Genomic DNA, 19,188 nt, shown 5'->3' on the forward strand with positions numbered 1-19,188 from the left:
TGTTTGTTAAAAATTTTTATATCAAGCCTTCAAATGATTTTGGTTACAGATATTATACATATGAACTACAACATGTTAAATGATACAATTGTAATTTTTTTTTAATGGTAAGAATTAAAACAACCAATAAACAAAAAGCATAGGAACTCATGAGCTCTCTTACTGGTTTCGCAAAAGAATAAGGGGAAAAACATAAATAGTAAAACTGAGGTAACTGCTATTGTACCAAGCAGGGAAAAAAACTCCTATAACACAGTATGACAATGGTTAAGTAATGTAATGCACATTTGTTTGCGAAGAATAATTCATAACGCTGCTGTGGTTATGAATTCGACTTATGACACTAGAGCAGACAACACTGGAGAATGGTTTAAAGGCATCTCTCATTAAGACAATGCAGGCTCTGAGACTACACCACACAACTCTATGACATTTCTACACCCGTCACAGATCCTACATAATGTGACACAGTGGCAGTTATAACCATTCATAATGATAGTAATGCATGATTATATAACGATCACGCACACACATTCTCAAACACCCCTCTGGGTCATGATTGCGTATCTCGGTCATTTATTATAAAGTAACGCACGTGGCTGTGAATGTTTATGAAGGACTTACGAAGGGATGTGCTGGAAGGCCGTTTTGAAAAGAATTGCTAAATGCATAGAGGAAAACGACAGAATTAAGATCCAAAAGTGTTTCAGGGAAGCAAGAATGGGAAAGACGAGAATGTAAATGCACACTCTCTCTCCCTCCGGATTTCTAGTTAAGGGTTTGTGTGCATCGCCCTCTTTGTTCAGCAGTCCATGTGCTTCTCCCTTGCAAAGAAACCGAAATGCTACAATATAATACCCTTTCAAATAGCACACACAGCCCTGGATTGTGTAACCTGAAGGCATAAAAAACAAAATTACCCAAAAAAAAAAGTTATTTCTGCTTGTGCTGTGCGGGCGGTCCTTGCTACAAGATTCAATTACAAATCTGCGGGTGAAAGATAAAACTTCAGCTTGGCCTTCATTATAAAAAAATGCATGACTTAAGACGAAGACTGAGCTTTATTTTGTGTTTAGGAAGCCACCCATTATTAATAAATGACGCTGGTGTACTAAGCAAGTCAAGCAAAGCGATGACAGAACCCAAAGTGAAGATATTTTTTGACAATTAAGCGTATGAAATGTTTCTGATTTTTGTATGTGGCAGATAAATCTGAAAAAAGATCAGGTGGCTAAAGCAAACTAAAAAAATAAAGTCTGTAACAGGATAAACTGAGTGGATGGACAGAGAAAAAAAAAGATCACTGTCCCTCTAAACCAATCACAAATCATGTCAGTGCGCATCCTCAGCCAATCACAGATGAGAATAAAAATGAAAGCAACAAGCCAGTGTTCTGTACCACACATATGGGATAAATAACACACAACTCTCTAATACACACATACACACACGCTTTCTTTCGCACACACCTCACAGTATTCCAATTCTCTACAGACTGCTAAATCATAATTGAGCGAGACCCACCCAAAAGCCCCTCTCATGTATACACAAATGAATCTTTTGCAATCTTTTCATGTTTGGGGAGGGGGAGACTTTAATAATTTTTCGTTTTTTAAAAAAAATTACGTGGTAATTTGTCCCTCTATATTGTTACATACATACATATTTATATATAGCTATATTTGTTGGTAAAATATAAAAGTCCATGCTCACGATATTAACTTTCGTAAAGACCACCACACCAAAGTGTGCTCACATAGCTGGGAATGTTAATGCACATACACACACCCACACGCACGAATGCAACATACTAACCCCAAACCTCACAGGGTAAAACTATATGTATATATATTCAGATATATATATTGAAACCAAAACACAATATCAGAAGCGGAACATAACCAGAATGATAAACCGTAATCTTTGGACGTCCACACAAAGAATTAGTGATCAAACAAACAAGGACGTGTGTGTCTACGTTTTCTAAAAATAAAATAAAAATAAAAGAGTATTAAAAAACATTTTGATACAAGTTCATGATTCTTTTGCAGCAGTATTTGTGCGAGTCGTAGTTATGCACGTGGAAGTTAACAAAGTAACAGTAGGACAATGAGCGAAGCGTTTAGTGGTGCGTATGTGCGTGTATGTGAACGGCATCACTCAGAATCCCGCTGGACTTCAGAGGCATCTGCTCGGCATATGGGACAGGTTCTGTTAGCCTAAAAGACAGAATGAAGTTGATCGTCAAATAGGTTTAGGACATATATGAACACTGATTTTATTTATTGTTCATTATTTAAAAAAAGTTTTAAATTAACAATATTTAAGGATGCCCCGATCAGGATTTTTGCAGCCGATAGCAATCCCATATTTATCATCTTCATAGTTTAAACAATCAAAATGTTAAAATGCATGCAAATAATAAACTTTTGGCATGAGGATGCAATTGTCTGCGATAGATATATTGTATACACTATTTGATGGGGTTGTGAAGACGCGTCATGCTGTTGACCAAAGCGCGTCCTCATAGAAAACACACATATCTCTGTAAAGGCAAAGAGAGAAATCCAAATCTGCACGTCGCACATGAGCAACGGGTTAAAAAATGCTCGCACTATGTAAAAAAAATTGTAATTGCAGCCGCATTCAAGATCCCTATGATGACAAAAGTAAACAGAAAAATTGGTTCACGAGATCGGCAAATTTTGCAAGTACCGATCAAGCCATTTAATGCCATTATCGGCCGATACCGACTGGCGGCCGATTGATCGGAGCATCCCTAAAAAACTCCTCGACTTTTTATAATGTGATAACATTCAGGGCTCCAGACTAACTTGTTTCACTAGGAGCACAGTGACCCCCAACTGAAAATTTTAGGGGCGCAACCAGAAAATTTAGGGGCACATACCGTAAATCAACATGCTAACCAAATGTTCACATACACTGTATTACTAATAAATACTTTGATGATAGATGCAGAAAGTACAATGTGCCGTTTTAAATAATAAAAAAGGTCAAATTTACTGGTCGCACATGTGCGACTGGATGAAAAATTTAGTGGCACACTCTCAAATTTTGGTGGCAAAATGCAACCATTTGGTGGCAGTCTGTAGCCCTGACATTGCAGGTACATTTGGTGTCAAGTCATTTTTTCTGCTTTTACTATCACGATTTTTAGTTATATAAAACACCTTTATTACATTTTTATGGGTTTACCAAATTATTAAAATTATACAAATTTAACCATTTGAAAAAAGCAGAAAAAATGACTTTAGACACCAATTATATGTACCTGCAATTATATAACCACTCACGTACATATAGAGTTTGCTTACCTTGAGCCATTTATCGACACACTTGGCATGGAATTCGTGATTACAGGGCAGTACTCTTAACAACTGACGGGACTCAAAATCACACATGCACACCACACACCTGTAGGGAAAGGGAGAAAAGCATTATGGTTCGTCCCACCAGGGTCATCACTATAATTCATGGGAACCAACGTCAAATTAACGCTCCAAAATCAACCAAATAAACTGCTATATGCATGTTTGCTCGAGTGTTTTACACACAAAGTCTGCTCAGACTGATGGTTGCTGGGGTTGAATCTGTAGGAAGGCAGCTGTTCAATATCAGCTTTGGTCAGACCTCTAGGCTTTGCTTCGCCGAGACGCTCGGCTAGGTTTAACAGAGCCTGCTCAAAAAACAAACAAAAAACACACATTAAATGTGCCAAAGAATGATTTAAAATTGTATGTTAAATTGTACTTTATTTACATATAGGGTATGTAAATTAGGTACAATAATGATCCAGAAACGTTTTAAATGTCCACACTGCAAAAAATGATTTTCAAGAAAAAATTCTTAGTATTTGTGTCCTGCTTCCAGTAAAAACATCCAAAAACTCTTAAATTAAGATGCTTTTTCCGGATAGAGCAAAACGACTCAAGAAAACATGTCCAGTCTCCGGACCAAAAACATCAAATTTAAGTGATTTTGTGCATAAAACAAGCAAATAAATCTGCCAATGGGGTAAGCAAAAACATCTTGAACATTTTTCTTAAACACTAAATAAAATAAAAACATCAAGAAAAATTTGCTTGCCCCATTGGCACATTTTTTTTGCTTGTTTTATGCACAAAATCATTTAAATTTGATATTTTTGGTCTAAACACTAGACTTACTTTCTTGGGTCATTTTGCTCATCAAGAAAAAGCATCTTAATTCAAGAACCCCTTGACATTTTTACTGAAAACAAGACAAAAATACTAATACATTTTTTTTTTGAAAATCATTTTTTGCAGTGCATTTATAAGCCTGGATTTGTCCCTTGTATGAAATGGTCTATTTTTGCCCTATTTGGAAGGGTCATGAATAATAATGTTGAGCTCTGCTCTGAGGCCAGTAGCTCATCTTTGTAATTAATTGAATGTGTAATTTAATGTTGGGGGCCTATATCTCGATTGTGACACCACAGTCGGTGTTAGGTTGAGATTGGCCTGTTTTCCAGCAGTTTTTTGCATGCACGAGGTTTAAATAAAAATGCGGAAACAAACGTGTTTGAGGCTAGCGATATGTACCACATACGGAGCTCTTATTATTCATCTATGCCTATTTAAATACAGTTTTTTATTCTATGGCACCTTTAACAAGAGAGTACAATCTTTAAAGGGAAACTCAATTTTTTCTAAAATAGGCTCATTTTCCAGCTCCCCCAGAGTCAAACACTCGATTTCTATCATTCTGGAATCCATTTAGTTGACTTTGGGGTCTGGCGGCACCACCTACAGCATAGCCCAGCACAATCCACTGAATCCGATTAGACCATTAGCATAAAGTTCAAAACTTACCAAAGAGTTTCAATATTTTCCCTTTTTAAAACTTGACACTTTTATAGTTACATAGTGTACTAAGACCGACAAAAAATTAAAAGTTGCGATTTTCTAGGCCAATATGGCTAGGAACTATACTCTCATTCTGGCGTAATAATAAAGGACTTTGCTGTCGTACCATTGGTGCAGGAGGCGCAATGATATTACGCAGCACCTGAAAAAAGTCCCCTTAGTAACTGTTAATAGCAGGGGACTATTTTCGGGCACTGCATAAAATCATTTCAATAGGGAAAATATTGAAACCTTAGTTTTTAGCGCAATGCTAATGGTCCAATCAGATTCAATGGACCATGCCAAGCCATGCCAAAAGTGGCGTCGCCAGACCCCGAGATCAGCCAAATGGATTCCAAAATGGCAACAATCAAATACTTAACTCCAGGGAAGCAAGAAAATGAGCGCATTCTTAAAAACGTGGAGTGTCCCTTTAAAAGATTATGTGTTTTATGTGATTCTTGATTTGAGTTAAAAAGTAAAGAGGCAACCATATGAAATGTTTCCACCAATACCATTAGCCGATTATTCAGACGGATTTATGCCGAAACTAGTTTGGTGGTTATATTAACTTGCATTAATTCAATTCTGACAAATAAATCTAGATTTTATTCCTTCATAAAATGACAATTAATATTGAATATTAAACTAGTCTTTTTTTTTACATTTTCTATACACAGAGCTCAAATTCATTGCATTTTCCCGTTTTCTTTTGATTGACAGGATATATCGGCCACGTCTATCGGCTGTTTTTCAACTATTGGGCGATAGTGTGAAAAATTGCTTGTATTGACCGATAACAATTATTGGTCAATATATCAAGTTTTGCAATAATTAACATTTATGTTGTGTCTAATTTCAAAGTGCCTTATATTTTACACCAATATGAAATTCACAGGAATCCCACCCACAACACCCTAAATTTGCATTTAAGGTATTCAAGTAGCTGTATTCGCTTAATGCAAATTCATGCATTACGCATGAGTTCTCACCTCGTAATTCTCGACCTCTCCATCATCTACATCCAACTCCAAGCTAATGGTTGGACCCACTGCTGTAGGCTGGACTGGAAGAACAGATCTGTTCAAACAAAAACAACATGACACTGTTACAAAACAGCTCATAGGCTTCCATAGCTCTCTATTCTGGTGTAAGCGTGCAAGTGTAACTCACAGGAAGTAGGGCAGCAAACTTGGGTGGTAAGGAGGTGGAGGGACGGGCTGCTGAGAGCGGTAGCGTCGCCCCGTGATTCGCCGAGGCATGAAGTGGGGATACGGCTAAGGGAACGAGAACGCATTAGGCAAAGAACAAAAGCTTTAATTTTTATATTTTATTAGCTGAAGGTGGTACTCACCATGCTGAACAGCTCCTGTGGCAGGGGTTCATGGGAGAGGAACTGCAGCGGGGTGGAAGGAGGCAGAGGGCTGGGATGCCCTGAGTGAGGGTAGTTAAAGCCTCCACCTACAGACAGGTGTTCCCCTAACAACTCCACTTCATTCTCTATTCTCTGCAGCGGCTGTACACAGAAACACACACATTTAGTGATATTAAAACAGATCTGGGTGACAATCACAAACCTTTAACATTAAATGTGATGATAAATAAGCAAACTAGTCATCTACACACATTATTTGGAGTATATTGATAAAATTGTCTTATTTTATAGAAAACTTGGTGCTCCACAACTTACAACACATACAGTTTTTAAGGGGTTTTAAAGTGTTAAAGTTTAGTGACGCAAATGGGTGATTCTCACGAAATCCAGACTTGGGCATCAATTTTTTTAAAAGTCCTTGAAGCCAATTTTTTTTGCACATATAAGCTTAAGGTCTGAACTTACTATAAACATTATTATAGTAAGTATTTAGAGGATTAAAAAAAAATTTCCTATAGAATTATTTACTTTTTTTAAATCATCATTATCAAAAATTATCATTACCGCAACATGATATTACATTAAATATATGCATTTACAAACTTATGTTTCGGTAATGAGAACAAAAAGTTGTCTAGGTTCTATGATAAACAAAATTTCAAATTTTATCCAGAGAGAAAAAATAAGAAATGCTTACCTGGTAGCAATCTTGAATGTCACAGTCAATTATGTCACTTCAAACTAATTTTTTTTTTAAATGTTATTTCCTTATAAGAGCTTAAACAATGATTAAAAAATTGTTGTGGAGGATGAGAAAATTGGTCTTGGACACATTTAAATTCCTTATTATTGTCTCTACATTTACAATGATCACCAAATACCACATATTTCTTTACTGTAAATGTTCATAGTATAACATGCATTGAAGCTTTTTATTTTTTATTTTTTTTTATTACAAATTTTCCATGTCAAAGAACCCAAATCCAGTCATGGACACGTTGCGGTAATGAAAATATTCTCCTTAAATGAGGAAAAACAACAAAATTGGTTTGTATGATGTCTTTTGAAATCATGTGCAAAATAGTACACAAAGAGATGTTTGTAACTGTATGCTTCTTATTTTGATACTCTTTGCATTTAAATGTTTCTTGATACCTCATAAGCCTAATTTTGCGAGAATCACCCAAATGCTGTGGATTTAGTCCTGGAATACTGTGCACTAAAATGACTGAATCTTATGAAATCCACTATTATTTGCAACCCATTTTGTATTTTTTGTTGTATATCATGTGACCTCACATACTTTCTCCGTTTCTAACCTATGATCCGATGCATTTAGATTTATTAAATTGCTTAAATTACAGACATTCTCCTTTTATTTTACAATACGCGTGTCTACTTACAGATCTGGACTGTTGCGTCTGGAAGGGTAAGAACTGTCCGGGTGGAGCGAGGTGGGGCGGGTGATGCGAGAGATGAGGAGGATGAAGGAGAAAGGTTGGATCGCTGGAGAGAAGGGAGGGAAATGGGTACGGCATGGGCAAATGCTGCACAGAACACGCCGGCAACATTGGAGATCAGACAAATAAGATATTTCAAACCATTACAGTATATACATAACAAACATTAAGTTAGATGCAATCCATTAGGAAAAATTATAACAAACCACAGCGCTTTTTTTTACATATCCTTTACATCAGGGCAGCACATGTTTGTATCACCAGCATACATGATAATATTAGTGCTTGATGATCAGTAAGACTGAGAATAAATGCATTGCTTCACTTCCTTTAGGACTGCACACCACTAGGTGGCAGCAGACTCAAACACATGATATTTAAACTACCAATTGGATGTTTTTACTCTCTGGTATGGGATTAGTGTACTTACTGGAGGCGGTACACTACAGATTGGATAGTGTTGCTGTCCACTGAAGACCACCGAACATGCAGGCACCTGCTGCTGAGAGGAGCATGCTGGGAGATGCTGTCCCGTACAGAGAGGAGCCGGCAGACCGTGGGGCGGCATTGGAGATACTGTATACGATACCGGCACAGTACCCTGAGGGAGCTAACACACGCACAAACAAATCTATAAACAGAGTCTACCAAAAAAATTAGCATACATGCATAATACAATACAGCAATTCCCAACCATGTGACGTACCCCCAGGGTAGAAACCCAAATTACTTAAAAAAAAAAACACTATTGGCTCAAAACAAGTACAAACATTAAAATAATTTCTGAAATATCGACTTACAGATGTGGAACAGTATGTGTGTGATTAAATGATTTTTATTTTTTTCTGGCCACTTAATGGGAGTTCACCCAAAAACAAATCCTGTCATCATTTACTCACCCTCAAAACCTGTTTACATGTATGTAACCAAATAGTTTTTGAGCACCATTGACTTCCAACGAATTAATTTTTTTCTGCTATGGAAGTTAAATCGTGCTTCTGCCTCCTGCTTGATCACAAAAATCTTTCTTTGTGTTCAGCAGAACAAAGAAATTTATAAAGATTTTAATCAACTTGAGAGTGAAAAAGGGTATTTAAATCCTGCCCCAAATTTCTAACCTGTTCATGGAGGTCCATCATCATGGCGCCCTGCTGCGGCGGGTGCAATAGCCGAGACGAGAGTGTAGGGGGGTGGAAGGCCCGGGGCTCATCGAGGCCTGGTGGAGGGTGAGATGGCGGCTGGCCGTATGGATGAAGAGAATGCGGGTGAGGAGGGTGACGGTAGTTTTCGTCCTGTCCCCCACCAGGGGAACCGTGAGGGGGGTGATGCCGAGATAAACGCTCTCGTCTGCCGCGCTGCCGCCTCACTGGAGGACTGTACAGAGGATGTCACGTTTAAAAAAAAACACTACAAAAGAAGACTAAACATTACTGCTGATGAAACAATACAATACATAAGAATTCCATAACTTCAACAAAAATAATCAGTTTATTTATTAAAAAAAATAAATAATCAGCACAGTTTGAGGTCAAATCAAATTTTTTTTATATAAATCGATAATTTTTGCTGTTTAATATTTGTAAAAAAAGAATCCTAGCAGTTTAAATTAAAACTATACCTGCGTCTGTGCCGTGCAGGTGTGTGGCAGCGCTCGGGGTGGTAGTGTGGGTGGGGATAAGGGTGTGGCCTGCGACTGGGTGGAAGCTCCCATGGTCTGATTGGTGGAGAGGGTGTGGATGGAGGGGCCGAGGTAAACTCCAAAACAGATTGCTGGGAAAGACGCTGTCTCTTCGGACTGGGAGAGTCGTCCGTCTAAGAAAGAAAACATTGTAAAACACTCATTTACTTATGTGCGGTTTGTCATTGCATTCATTCACAACTACATAAATGCTAAGTAAGTACTTGGTACAAATGCCTTTTATCAAGACCTGTACTTAAAGGAACAGTACACCCAAAAATAAAAAATTCTGAGGGTACAAGATTTCAGTTTGCATAAGCACTGTTTGGTTTTGTTGTACACAAAAGGCTTGCACTGCAAAAAATGATTTTCAAGAAAAAAAATTCTTAGTATTTTTGTCTTGTTTTCAGTAAAAAATATCTAAATTCTTAAATTAAGATGCTTTTTCTTGATGAGCAAAACGACCCAAGAAAATAAGTCTAGTTTTTAGACCGAAAATATCGAATTTAAGTGATTTTGTGCATAAAACAAGCAAAAAAAAAATCTGCCAATGGGATAAGCAAAAAATCTCTAACATTTATCTTAAAAACTAAATTCAAGAAAAAATTTGTTTTGCTTGTTTTATGCACAAAATCACTTAAATTTGAAATTTTCTTGGGTCGTTTAGCTCAAATAAAAAGGATCTTAATTTAAAAATTTAGATATTTTTACAGAAAACAAGACAAAAATACTAAGAGTTTTTTTCTTGAAAATAATTTTTTGCAGTGTGGACATTCTGCAAAACATCAACTTTTGTATTTCATATCATATTGTATTTTTAACAATAATGACAATGAAACATTTGGTGAGCTTTCTATAAAAAAGTCCTCTATAGGATAACCCTAAATAAAAAAAGCAGACTGATACATCTATATTTTGTACGTAGCTATTTAAGGGTTATATGCTTTACTCATTGAGTACTCGGAGCACAAGCAACTATTGTGCCTGGTGGCATTAGTGGCATTTCCTGTCTGTGATATCACTGCCTCTGTGTTGGCTAAGGCAGAGCAACTTCCCGAAAGTTTGAGAAAACCCACAGCTTGTTTCTTAACACTCACGCTCGGCCAGTGTTACAAAGGCAAACGAAACGTGACGTCAGAGGCTATAAAACAAACGTGCAGCAGGAGTATGTGAGTCAGTATGTGTCACGAAAGCAAGCGTGCATCCAAGAGTATCTGAACACCTCATATCAGCTTCATCTAACACTGGCCTTTTACTGGAAGTCCATAACACACATGCTTACTCAAGCGAGACAACACGCACATTTTACACATTTGGAGCTATTCAAAACTCCTCTCGTACAGTTTGAAAGGATCGGTTTACGAGGGGGAGGAACGAATAAAGTGCTTTGGCAAGTCGGCTATGGGTGACTAATAAGTTAGGGGTGTGCACACCAAAGCTTTTAAACGCGGTTGAAAACGCCACACTGTAAAAAAATTCCATAGAAATAATAATGTTAATGCAGCTGGGTTGCCGGTAATTTACAGTAGATTTAAATTTATGTTATTTACTGGCAAGAGTTTGTTCAAAGTTAAATAAATTTTAAATATTAACAAGTCTTTATCTTTACAGAATAAAAACTATACAATAACAGCTCATGCAAAGCATTCTGGGAACCAGAAATCATCATCAACCTTTTTCTGTTTTTTGCTTCAGATTTTGTTTCCCAGAATGTTTTGCTTGATGCTTTTTTAGTTTTACTCTGTAAAGACAAAGACTTGTAAATTTTAAATGTTCGTTTAACTTTGAACAAAATGTTGCCAGCAAATAACAAATTCAAATCTACGGTAAATTACCGGCAACCCAGCTGCAATTTCTACGGATTTTTTTTACAGTGCAGGCGGACACCGACTGCCAGCTATTTTGCGCTTTGGTTGCTGTGATACATCGTTGTACGATGCGCCGGTTGGTTGTTGTGATGTTTATCCGGCCCCTCCTCCACTGTGATTGGACGGCCGTGTGAGAATTGACATTGCACTGCAAAAAATTACTTTCTTACTTAGTATTTTTGTCTTGGTTTTAGTAAAAATATCTAAAAATTCTTAAATTAAGATTGATGAGCAAAATGACAAGAAAATAAGTTTAGTTTTTAGACCAAAAATGTAAAATTTAAGGGATTTTGTGCATAAAACAAGCAAAAAAAATCTGCCAATGTGGTAAGCAAATTTTTCTTGAATTTAGTGTTTAAGAAAAATGTTCAAGATTTTTTTGCTTACCCCATTGGCAGATTTTTTTGCTTCTTTATGCACAAAATCACTTAAATTTGATATTTTAGGTCTAAAAACTAGACTTATTTTCTTGGGTCGTTTTGCTCATCAAGAAAAAGCATCTTCATTTAATAATTTTTTGATATTTTTACTGAAAACAAGACAAAAATACTAAGACCTTTTTTTCTTGACAATCATTTTTTGCAGTGTAGGAAAATAAGTCTATTTTTTTAATTAGTGCTTAAAACAAGCAAAAAAGCTGCTAATGGAATAAGAAAAATTCTCTTGAATTAGGTGTTTAAGAAAAAAGTAAACTTATTTTAAGAATTTTTTTCTTATTACATTAGCAGATTTTTTTGCGTGTTTAAAGCACTAATTTACTTCAAGTTCATATTTTTGTCTAAAAACTAGACTTATTTTCCTAGGTCATTTTGCTCATCAAGAAAATACATCTTATTTTAGGAATTTTTAGACATTTTTACTGAAACAAGACAAAAATACAAAGTAAGAAAGTCATTTTTGCAGTGTGACGAGCTGAGCTTTTCACCCAAAGTTTAATATTTTTCAATTCTCGGTGCTCAGAGCGGAAAAACCGCCGAGCGGCAACTTCCGCGTGGAAAAAAACACCAGTTGCAGGATTTAAAAAAAAAAATGCAGTGCTTCCATTGAAAACAATTGAAAACATACACCGGCCACCGGTATGCACGCCCTCTTACTCAGAGATACTTTTAAACGCAAACCCCAAGCTTTTGACACGCAAATTAAAAGAATAGTTTAAAAAAAAAAACATGCAATTCGGCGAGAAACACATGGGACATGCAAAAGCGGATAAAACGATGCTCGCTCACGCACGCATGCAAAAGCATAGTGGGTGGCAAAAGAAGCTCATTCAAAACAGGGTTAAGCCAAGTGTGGAGATACAGACAACAGCCGCTGCCACCAGTGTGTGTGTGTGTGTGTGTGTGTGTGTGTGTGTGTGTGTGTGTGTGTGTGTCAAGAATCAGTAACAGGAAACAGCTGGAAGGCAGACTAGACATATCTGCATGCAGATTCGAATCAGGTTTATTAAAATGTAACAAATACAAAGCAGCATATATTCCCTCTGTCTCATTTTCCATGAAGTACCAGTCATTTTGCTCTTCAAGTCTTCAAGCATACACTTGTTGTTTACGTCTATCCTATATGTGTGTGAGGTGAGACCTTGCTAAGTGACTTCCGAGTCAGCTGCCTGATCCTAAACAAAACAATGACAGCATCAGCCTATGCCATGTACACGGCTTCCCCCCTCTAATGCACAAAACATACGATTAAACCACTCAGAACAAGCACCAACCAATAAGTCCTTAAAGGTTTTATATACATTTTGATTTATTTCTTAATTCTTATTCCATTGTTTTGCTTGTTTTAAGCACAAATTTGCTTACATTTTATATTTTTTGTCTAAAAACTAGACATATTTAGGTCATTTTGCTCATCGAGAAAATGCATCTTAAATTTTACAATTTTTAGATGTTTTTACTGAAAACAAGACAAAAATACTAAGTAAGAAAGTCATTTTTTGCAGTCTAGACTTGCTTTCAAGAAAGCCTTTTGTTGATGGACATAGCAGGGACGTTTTAATGACGTGAATTATAATTAAACTGAAAAGCTAATGCATTAACTTTCCCAGCCCTGGACTTTAGTGAACAAACCACATGGGTGCAGAATTTCATTAAAGCAGGGCCTGAGGAAGTTGAAAATGTCATTTTCACTACTGCATGGTTTTTACACCCCCACCCTAAAATTAGAAATTAAAACTGAAAGTGTGATATGATGCCTTTCCTTTTCTGATAGGCATACGGTCACACTGTCACAAGCATGACAACTTCATAATGAACATGCTGGATCTATCAATAGTTAACCAGTCTGCGGCTTGACAGCGCTTGTGCATAAGTGCAAACATGCATAATGAGCAAATCATCAAAACTACACAAAAAGTAACTACAGGATTTTTTTCACGAGAAATATTTTAGCCTTTTTTAAAAAGCTACCCTTTGCCTAGAATTTGTAGAATTGCGTGTCATAATTTTATCAAACAGCTTTTAAAAGGAAAACACCACCGATTTTTAATATTTTACTATGTTCTTACCTGAACTTAGATAAATTAATACATACCTATCTTTTATCAATGAGTGCACTTTTAATCTTGTACAGCGCTTCTTGAGTGTGTGGGCATTTGGCCTGGCCCCGTTCATTCCTTTGGCTTCAAACAAAAGTTTTATTTTGTGCCACCATACTTAATCGTGTAACTATGTAACAGTCTTTAAATAGGGAAAACATGGAAGGGTTTGGTGGCTTCTAAATTCATCCCTGTTTGGATCCTAATGAATGAATGGGGCTAGGCTAAATGCTAACACATTCACTACGCACTGTACAAAGGTTAAAAGTGCACGCATTAAAAAAGATAGGTATGTATTAATTTGTCTAAGTTGAGGTAAAAACATAGTAAAATATTGAAAAATGGTGGTGTTTTCCTTTAAAGTTCCCATATATTCTGTGCTCTTATTGGTTGCTTTTTCTTCATTATTAGTCATCCATTTGAAAAAATAAATAAGTTTTGTAACAAAAGATATATTAATATGCACAGGCTTCTAAGATCATGAAAAACATTTCAGTCAAGTGATACCTAAATACACACAATCCATTTTGGCATGTGCTGGGAGTGTGGCCTTAATATGGAGGTGTGTGGCTGTTGAGGCGAGCCACGGTGACCAGGGCAGAGGAGAGGAAGGTGTAGAGACAGATGAAAAATGGGTGGCAGACTGTGGCTGGAGGGCTGGGAGGATAGGAGGAAAAGCATAGAGGGGGAGGGAGAGGACAGCACTGATGCCCCAAGGGGCAGCAGGGTGGAGCTCGTAGGGTGAAGAGCAGAATTAAGTATTGAAAATGATGAACCATGAACAGAGCCTTGAACACAGCCTCAGGACATTTACACACAACCACTCGAAACCAGCAACTGCACACACAGGCACTCACATCTACACACATGCCGAGACAAAAAGACCCCCAAACCGTCCTATAACAGTCAACATCCAAATTCATACCGGTACTATTCTAAACCAGTCCACACACACTGCTGGATTGTTTTTAACCCAATATGGTTATAAAAAAAATATGCTTGGTCGTTGTTGTTACGCAACCATAACATGGGACAAACCCACTAAGACCATAGTAAGACCACGTGCAATGCAAATAAACATTTAATTTCAAAATTAGGATTTTCCTAGCTCTATTCAAAGCAGTGTTTCCAAACCAGGGTAAAAGAGGGGCCCTCAGGATGGCTTAAAACAGTGGTCTTAAACTCCCGGCCCGTAGGCCAAATGCAGCCTGCCCTCCCCCTCTCTGTGTCACCTTTTAGCAATAAAACATAATCTGTCCTGCAGAAAGATTTTTATTCACTTTGTTTTATTTTCTTTTGTTTTTGAAACGTTTAAGGGTTCGTTCACATGACAACGAGTCAAGGCGTTTCTTACTTTCTAAAGTGTTCGGGAGTGGAGTTTGAGCATGAGCCGCACGGCCCGTGATGGCGAGGATAACGGAATGCGTGATCGGATTTTTAATTTCCTCAGAAATATACAGAGGATAAAAGTATGCATACTGCTATATATAATGAAGTATATTATGTAGTATAATATATGTACGCTTGCTATGCAATTACACAGAGCAGTATTATTTTTTTCTGTCCAACTAGCTCATGTAACATTGACTACTCATTCAAAAGTTTTAGGATCACTTTCACTTATTAATATTTTTCACAACTAATAGCAAATTCATTAAAACTGTAGAATAGCAAAGTCAATACTACACTGCAAAAATGGCTCTCTTGCTTAGTATTTTTGTCTTGTTTTCAGTACAAATATCAAAAAATTCTTAAAGCAAGATGTATTTTATTGAGAAGCAGAATGACCTAAGAAAATAAGTCTAGTTTTTAGACCAAAAATATCAAATTTGAGTGATTTTGGGAATTTTTCTTGAATTTAGTGTTTAAGAAAAACGTTCAAGATTTTTTTGCTTACCACATTGGCAGTTTTTTTTTTTTTTTGCTTGTTTTAAGCACAAAATCACTTAAATTTGATATTTTTGGTCTAAAAACTAGACTTGTTTTCTTGGGTCGTTTTGCTCGTCAAGAAAAAGCATCTTAATTTAAAAATTCTTAGATATTTTTACTGAAAATAAGACAAAAAAACGAAGATTTTTGTCTTGAAAATAATTTTTTGCAGTGTATGACTAAAAGCAATCCAAAATAAATCAACACAACGCTTACTGGTAGTAAATGTTTTAATAATAGTTTATAAATGTATACAGTATAGTGCAAGGTTTTAATAGGCCTTAGTTATTTAAGAAGGTTAAGAAAATATTTATTTACTTTATTTTATAAAATAATGTATATTAAAAAAATATTAAACTACTGCTTATATATTTTAAAGTATTATATCATATATATAACTCTGTAAATTTACTGTTTAAATTCTATTATTTATTGTACCATTTTGAATAATAAAATAGCTCTGCCACCAAAATTTGAGTGCGTGCCACTAAATTTAACATCCAGTCGCACATGTGCGACCAGTAAATTTGACCTGTTTTTGTGCTGTGACACTGAATTTGAAACAGCACATTGTACACTGAAAAAAATGATTCATTGAATTTAATCAATTTCTCCAAGGTAAGTGGTTGCAATCAACCCACTTAAGCTACATTTAAACAAAAGTTTTATATTTTACTTTGCTTTACTAATCTTTTTTGTTTAAATGTAGCTTAAATAAATTGATTGCAACCACTTACCTTAAAAAATGTATTAAATTCAATTAATCCTTTTTTTCAGTGTACTTTCTGCATCTATCACTAAAGTATTTATTAGTAATACATAATTTGTAGAAATGTCCATATTTGATTAGCATGTTGATTTACGTGTGCGCCCCTAAATTTTTGGGTTGGTCCCCTAAAATTTCAGTTGGGGGCCACTGTGCTCCTAGTGAAAAAAGTTAGTCTGGAGCCCTGCCCTCCGATGAAATGTCAATCTCAGAAATGGCACCAGGCCAGTTTGAGTCCCCTGGCTTAAAATGATTAAAATAAGCTAAAACAGCTAAAATCTAGATTGAAAAGAATACAAACCTGCCAAGTTATGTCGAAATTGCTAGAAACTGAGTTGGGGGCCCTTTAAATTGTCGTGGCCAATAGGGGGGCCTTTAAGTGAGAAAGGTTGAGAAGCCCTGATTTAGAGGGATGCTGTGTCACATTTGATCAACTTTTGGGGACAATTTGTGCTTAGTAAGTAGAGCACTGTGTAAGCAGTGCAACGGTCATGGGTTTGATTCTCAAAAAACACATGCTGATTAAAAGAATGCAAAAACTGAATAAAAGCACCTGCCGAATGCATAATTTTCTAAACAAAACCCATGATAAATGAACACACAAAACTATTCTGACAAAAACAAATTCAAGATGCAAACAAGTCTCAAGGGCCAATGCCAAACAGAAAACTGGGTACACAACACACACAAACCCAGTCAGACAGGGCCATTAGTATGAAACTTTAATGGAGCTGTACGTCTGCATTTGGGGAATGGGGTGGGGGTACAAAGTCAGAAACGCAAATGGGTGCAGTTTAAAAAAAAAAGTGTTTACAAAAGCATGTTCCTGTTCAGAAACTACAGCTTCAGGACTCGCCATCACATGCTCAAATACCAAGCGCTCTCTGCCTGGGGGCCACACCATCCACAGGGAATAACCACTGCTATTGTAAGGGAGCTTGGCAAAGTGCTGAATACCCAACCATCGTAGCCATGCGATCCGAGAGCAGTCAGCACTGCTGTGGAGGGCTGAGGCCCACCAGGGGTGTTGTGTTCAACCATAACAGCAACCCTACCTACTGTAGGGGATTTTCAGATTCGTGTTTGCATCCTGATTCATCTTAAACTTTCGCTTCTTTAGGCAAAAGTCAGTTTTTAGTTTGACCTCTCTCTCATTGCAGGGAGCACATCTTGAACTCTTTTAAGAAGACTGAAGCCCTGAATTGGCTTTCATTTAGGTTTAAAAGAGCCTGCAGGTTTCCTGCTATTGCTTAAGTGTAAGGGAAGGTCAGGTCATATTAAATACTTGCCTCATTTGCTTGTATTTTATTCTTTGTTTTAAAACTGCATAAGATATTTAAAAATGTTCTAGTTGTATTCTAATAAAGAGACATTTTTACATATGCTTACTGTACAATTGGAGAAACAACAAATGCATGGGTGGCCTGATGTTTGCACAGTACTGTATAGCAGCACAACAACCTATAGCAAGAAAATCTTATTGCATACATTTTTAGCCTTTTATTAGGTTTATGACAAGCAGACTGAAACTGAAGCAAAACTTTGAATCCTACTACAATGAAGGTTTGACTCAGGAGTATCACGCAGACAGAGTGAATGGGTGCTAGAAGCGGCCTAGAAAAATCGCAACTTTAATTTTTTGTCGTTCTTGGTACACGATGTAACTACAGAGGAGTCAAGTCCAAAATATAGTAGGGATGCACGATATATATAAGCAAAAATAAGCACGTATCGGCCGATAACGATATGTCGGCCGATAACTGCTTATTTTTAATATTATCGGTTATCGGCTGATAAATTAAAGCCGATAAATGATGGATTATTTTGGTTTGTTGAACAACTTCACTTGCTCATTGCTGGCCATGTGAAGTTTTGATTGGTGCTTTCTGTGACAGCACAAAGATGACATGTGTTGCGGGCTTAAGAAGAGTATGCTAGTCTAGCGCAAAGACAAGATGTCCGCAGTCTGGGAGTTTTTCATTGTGAAAATAATATGAATATTTATCGGCCTATATATATTGGTTATCGCCCCCCCAAATATAAAGAGTTATCGGTATCGGCCAAAATTTCCATATCGGTGCATCCCTAAAATATAGTAGAAAAAAATATTGAAACTCTTTGATAATTTTTTAGCGTGATGCTAATGGTCTAATCGGAGTCAATGGATTGTGCTAAGCTATGCTAAAAGTAGACACGGAGATCGGCTGAAAGGATTTTAAAACGGAACAAATCAAATGTTTAACTCTAGGATAGCTGGAAAATAAGCATATTTTCAAAAAAGTAGAGTGTCCCTTTAAGAAAGGCTTTCAAAAGAAACTTTAGCAACATCTAAACATTTACTTGATTTGTTCTGACTTTGTTCACAGACTCCATTTACTTGTAGGATTGACAACTTTGCATCCTGGACTTCAGAGAACTCGTGGGCCGGACAGATTCCAAGCAATGGGGAAAACATAAGAAAATTCCCTGTGTGCTGGAATAACGATTGGAGCAGTCAAATGCTTTGTGCTTGAGCATTCTGATTTCATAGTGTTCCTGTTTTGTTAAAAATTTGTTAAGGTTACAAAGCGTTAAAACCTCTCCTGGCTCATTTGAAGGCTAAAAAGATGGCAACAATGCAGCCCACTATCCACTACGAAAAGATATTTTGTTGCTTTTCCATGGCATAGTACCCCACGGTTTTGGTCGGG

At 36.7% G+C, this 19,188-nt stretch overlaps 1 protein-coding gene across 1 annotated transcript in view; it reads right to left on the bottom strand.

The window, feature by feature from the left end:
* Positions 1-19,188, bottom strand: part of rnf38 (ring finger protein 38) — a 49,174-nt gene continuing 29,986 nt past the window's right edge. The window contains exons 4-13 of the mRNA XM_055205626.2: positions 9,340-9,533; positions 8,840-9,095; positions 8,152-8,331; positions 7,665-7,832; positions 6,241-6,402; positions 6,060-6,163; positions 5,879-5,966; positions 3,576-3,697; positions 3,336-3,435; positions 1-2,219 (exon numbers count right to left, since the gene is read on the bottom strand). Of these exons, the coding sequence (XP_055061601.2) occupies positions 2,157-2,219; positions 3,336-3,435; positions 3,576-3,697; positions 5,879-5,966; positions 6,060-6,163; positions 6,241-6,402; positions 7,665-7,832; positions 8,152-8,331; positions 8,840-9,095; positions 9,340-9,533 (1,437 nt within the window). The 3' untranslated portion in view covers positions 1-2,156. The remainder of the gene's footprint in view (positions 2,220-3,335; positions 3,436-3,575; positions 3,698-5,878; positions 5,967-6,059; positions 6,164-6,240; positions 6,403-7,664; positions 7,833-8,151; positions 8,332-8,839; positions 9,096-9,339; positions 9,534-19,188) is intronic.

The sequence above is a fragment of the Misgurnus anguillicaudatus genome, chromosome 3 (assembly GCF_027580225.2).
Source record: "Misgurnus anguillicaudatus chromosome 3, ASM2758022v2, whole genome shotgun sequence".
Classification (NCBI taxonomy): Eukaryota; Metazoa; Chordata; class Actinopteri; order Cypriniformes; family Cobitidae; genus Misgurnus; species Misgurnus anguillicaudatus.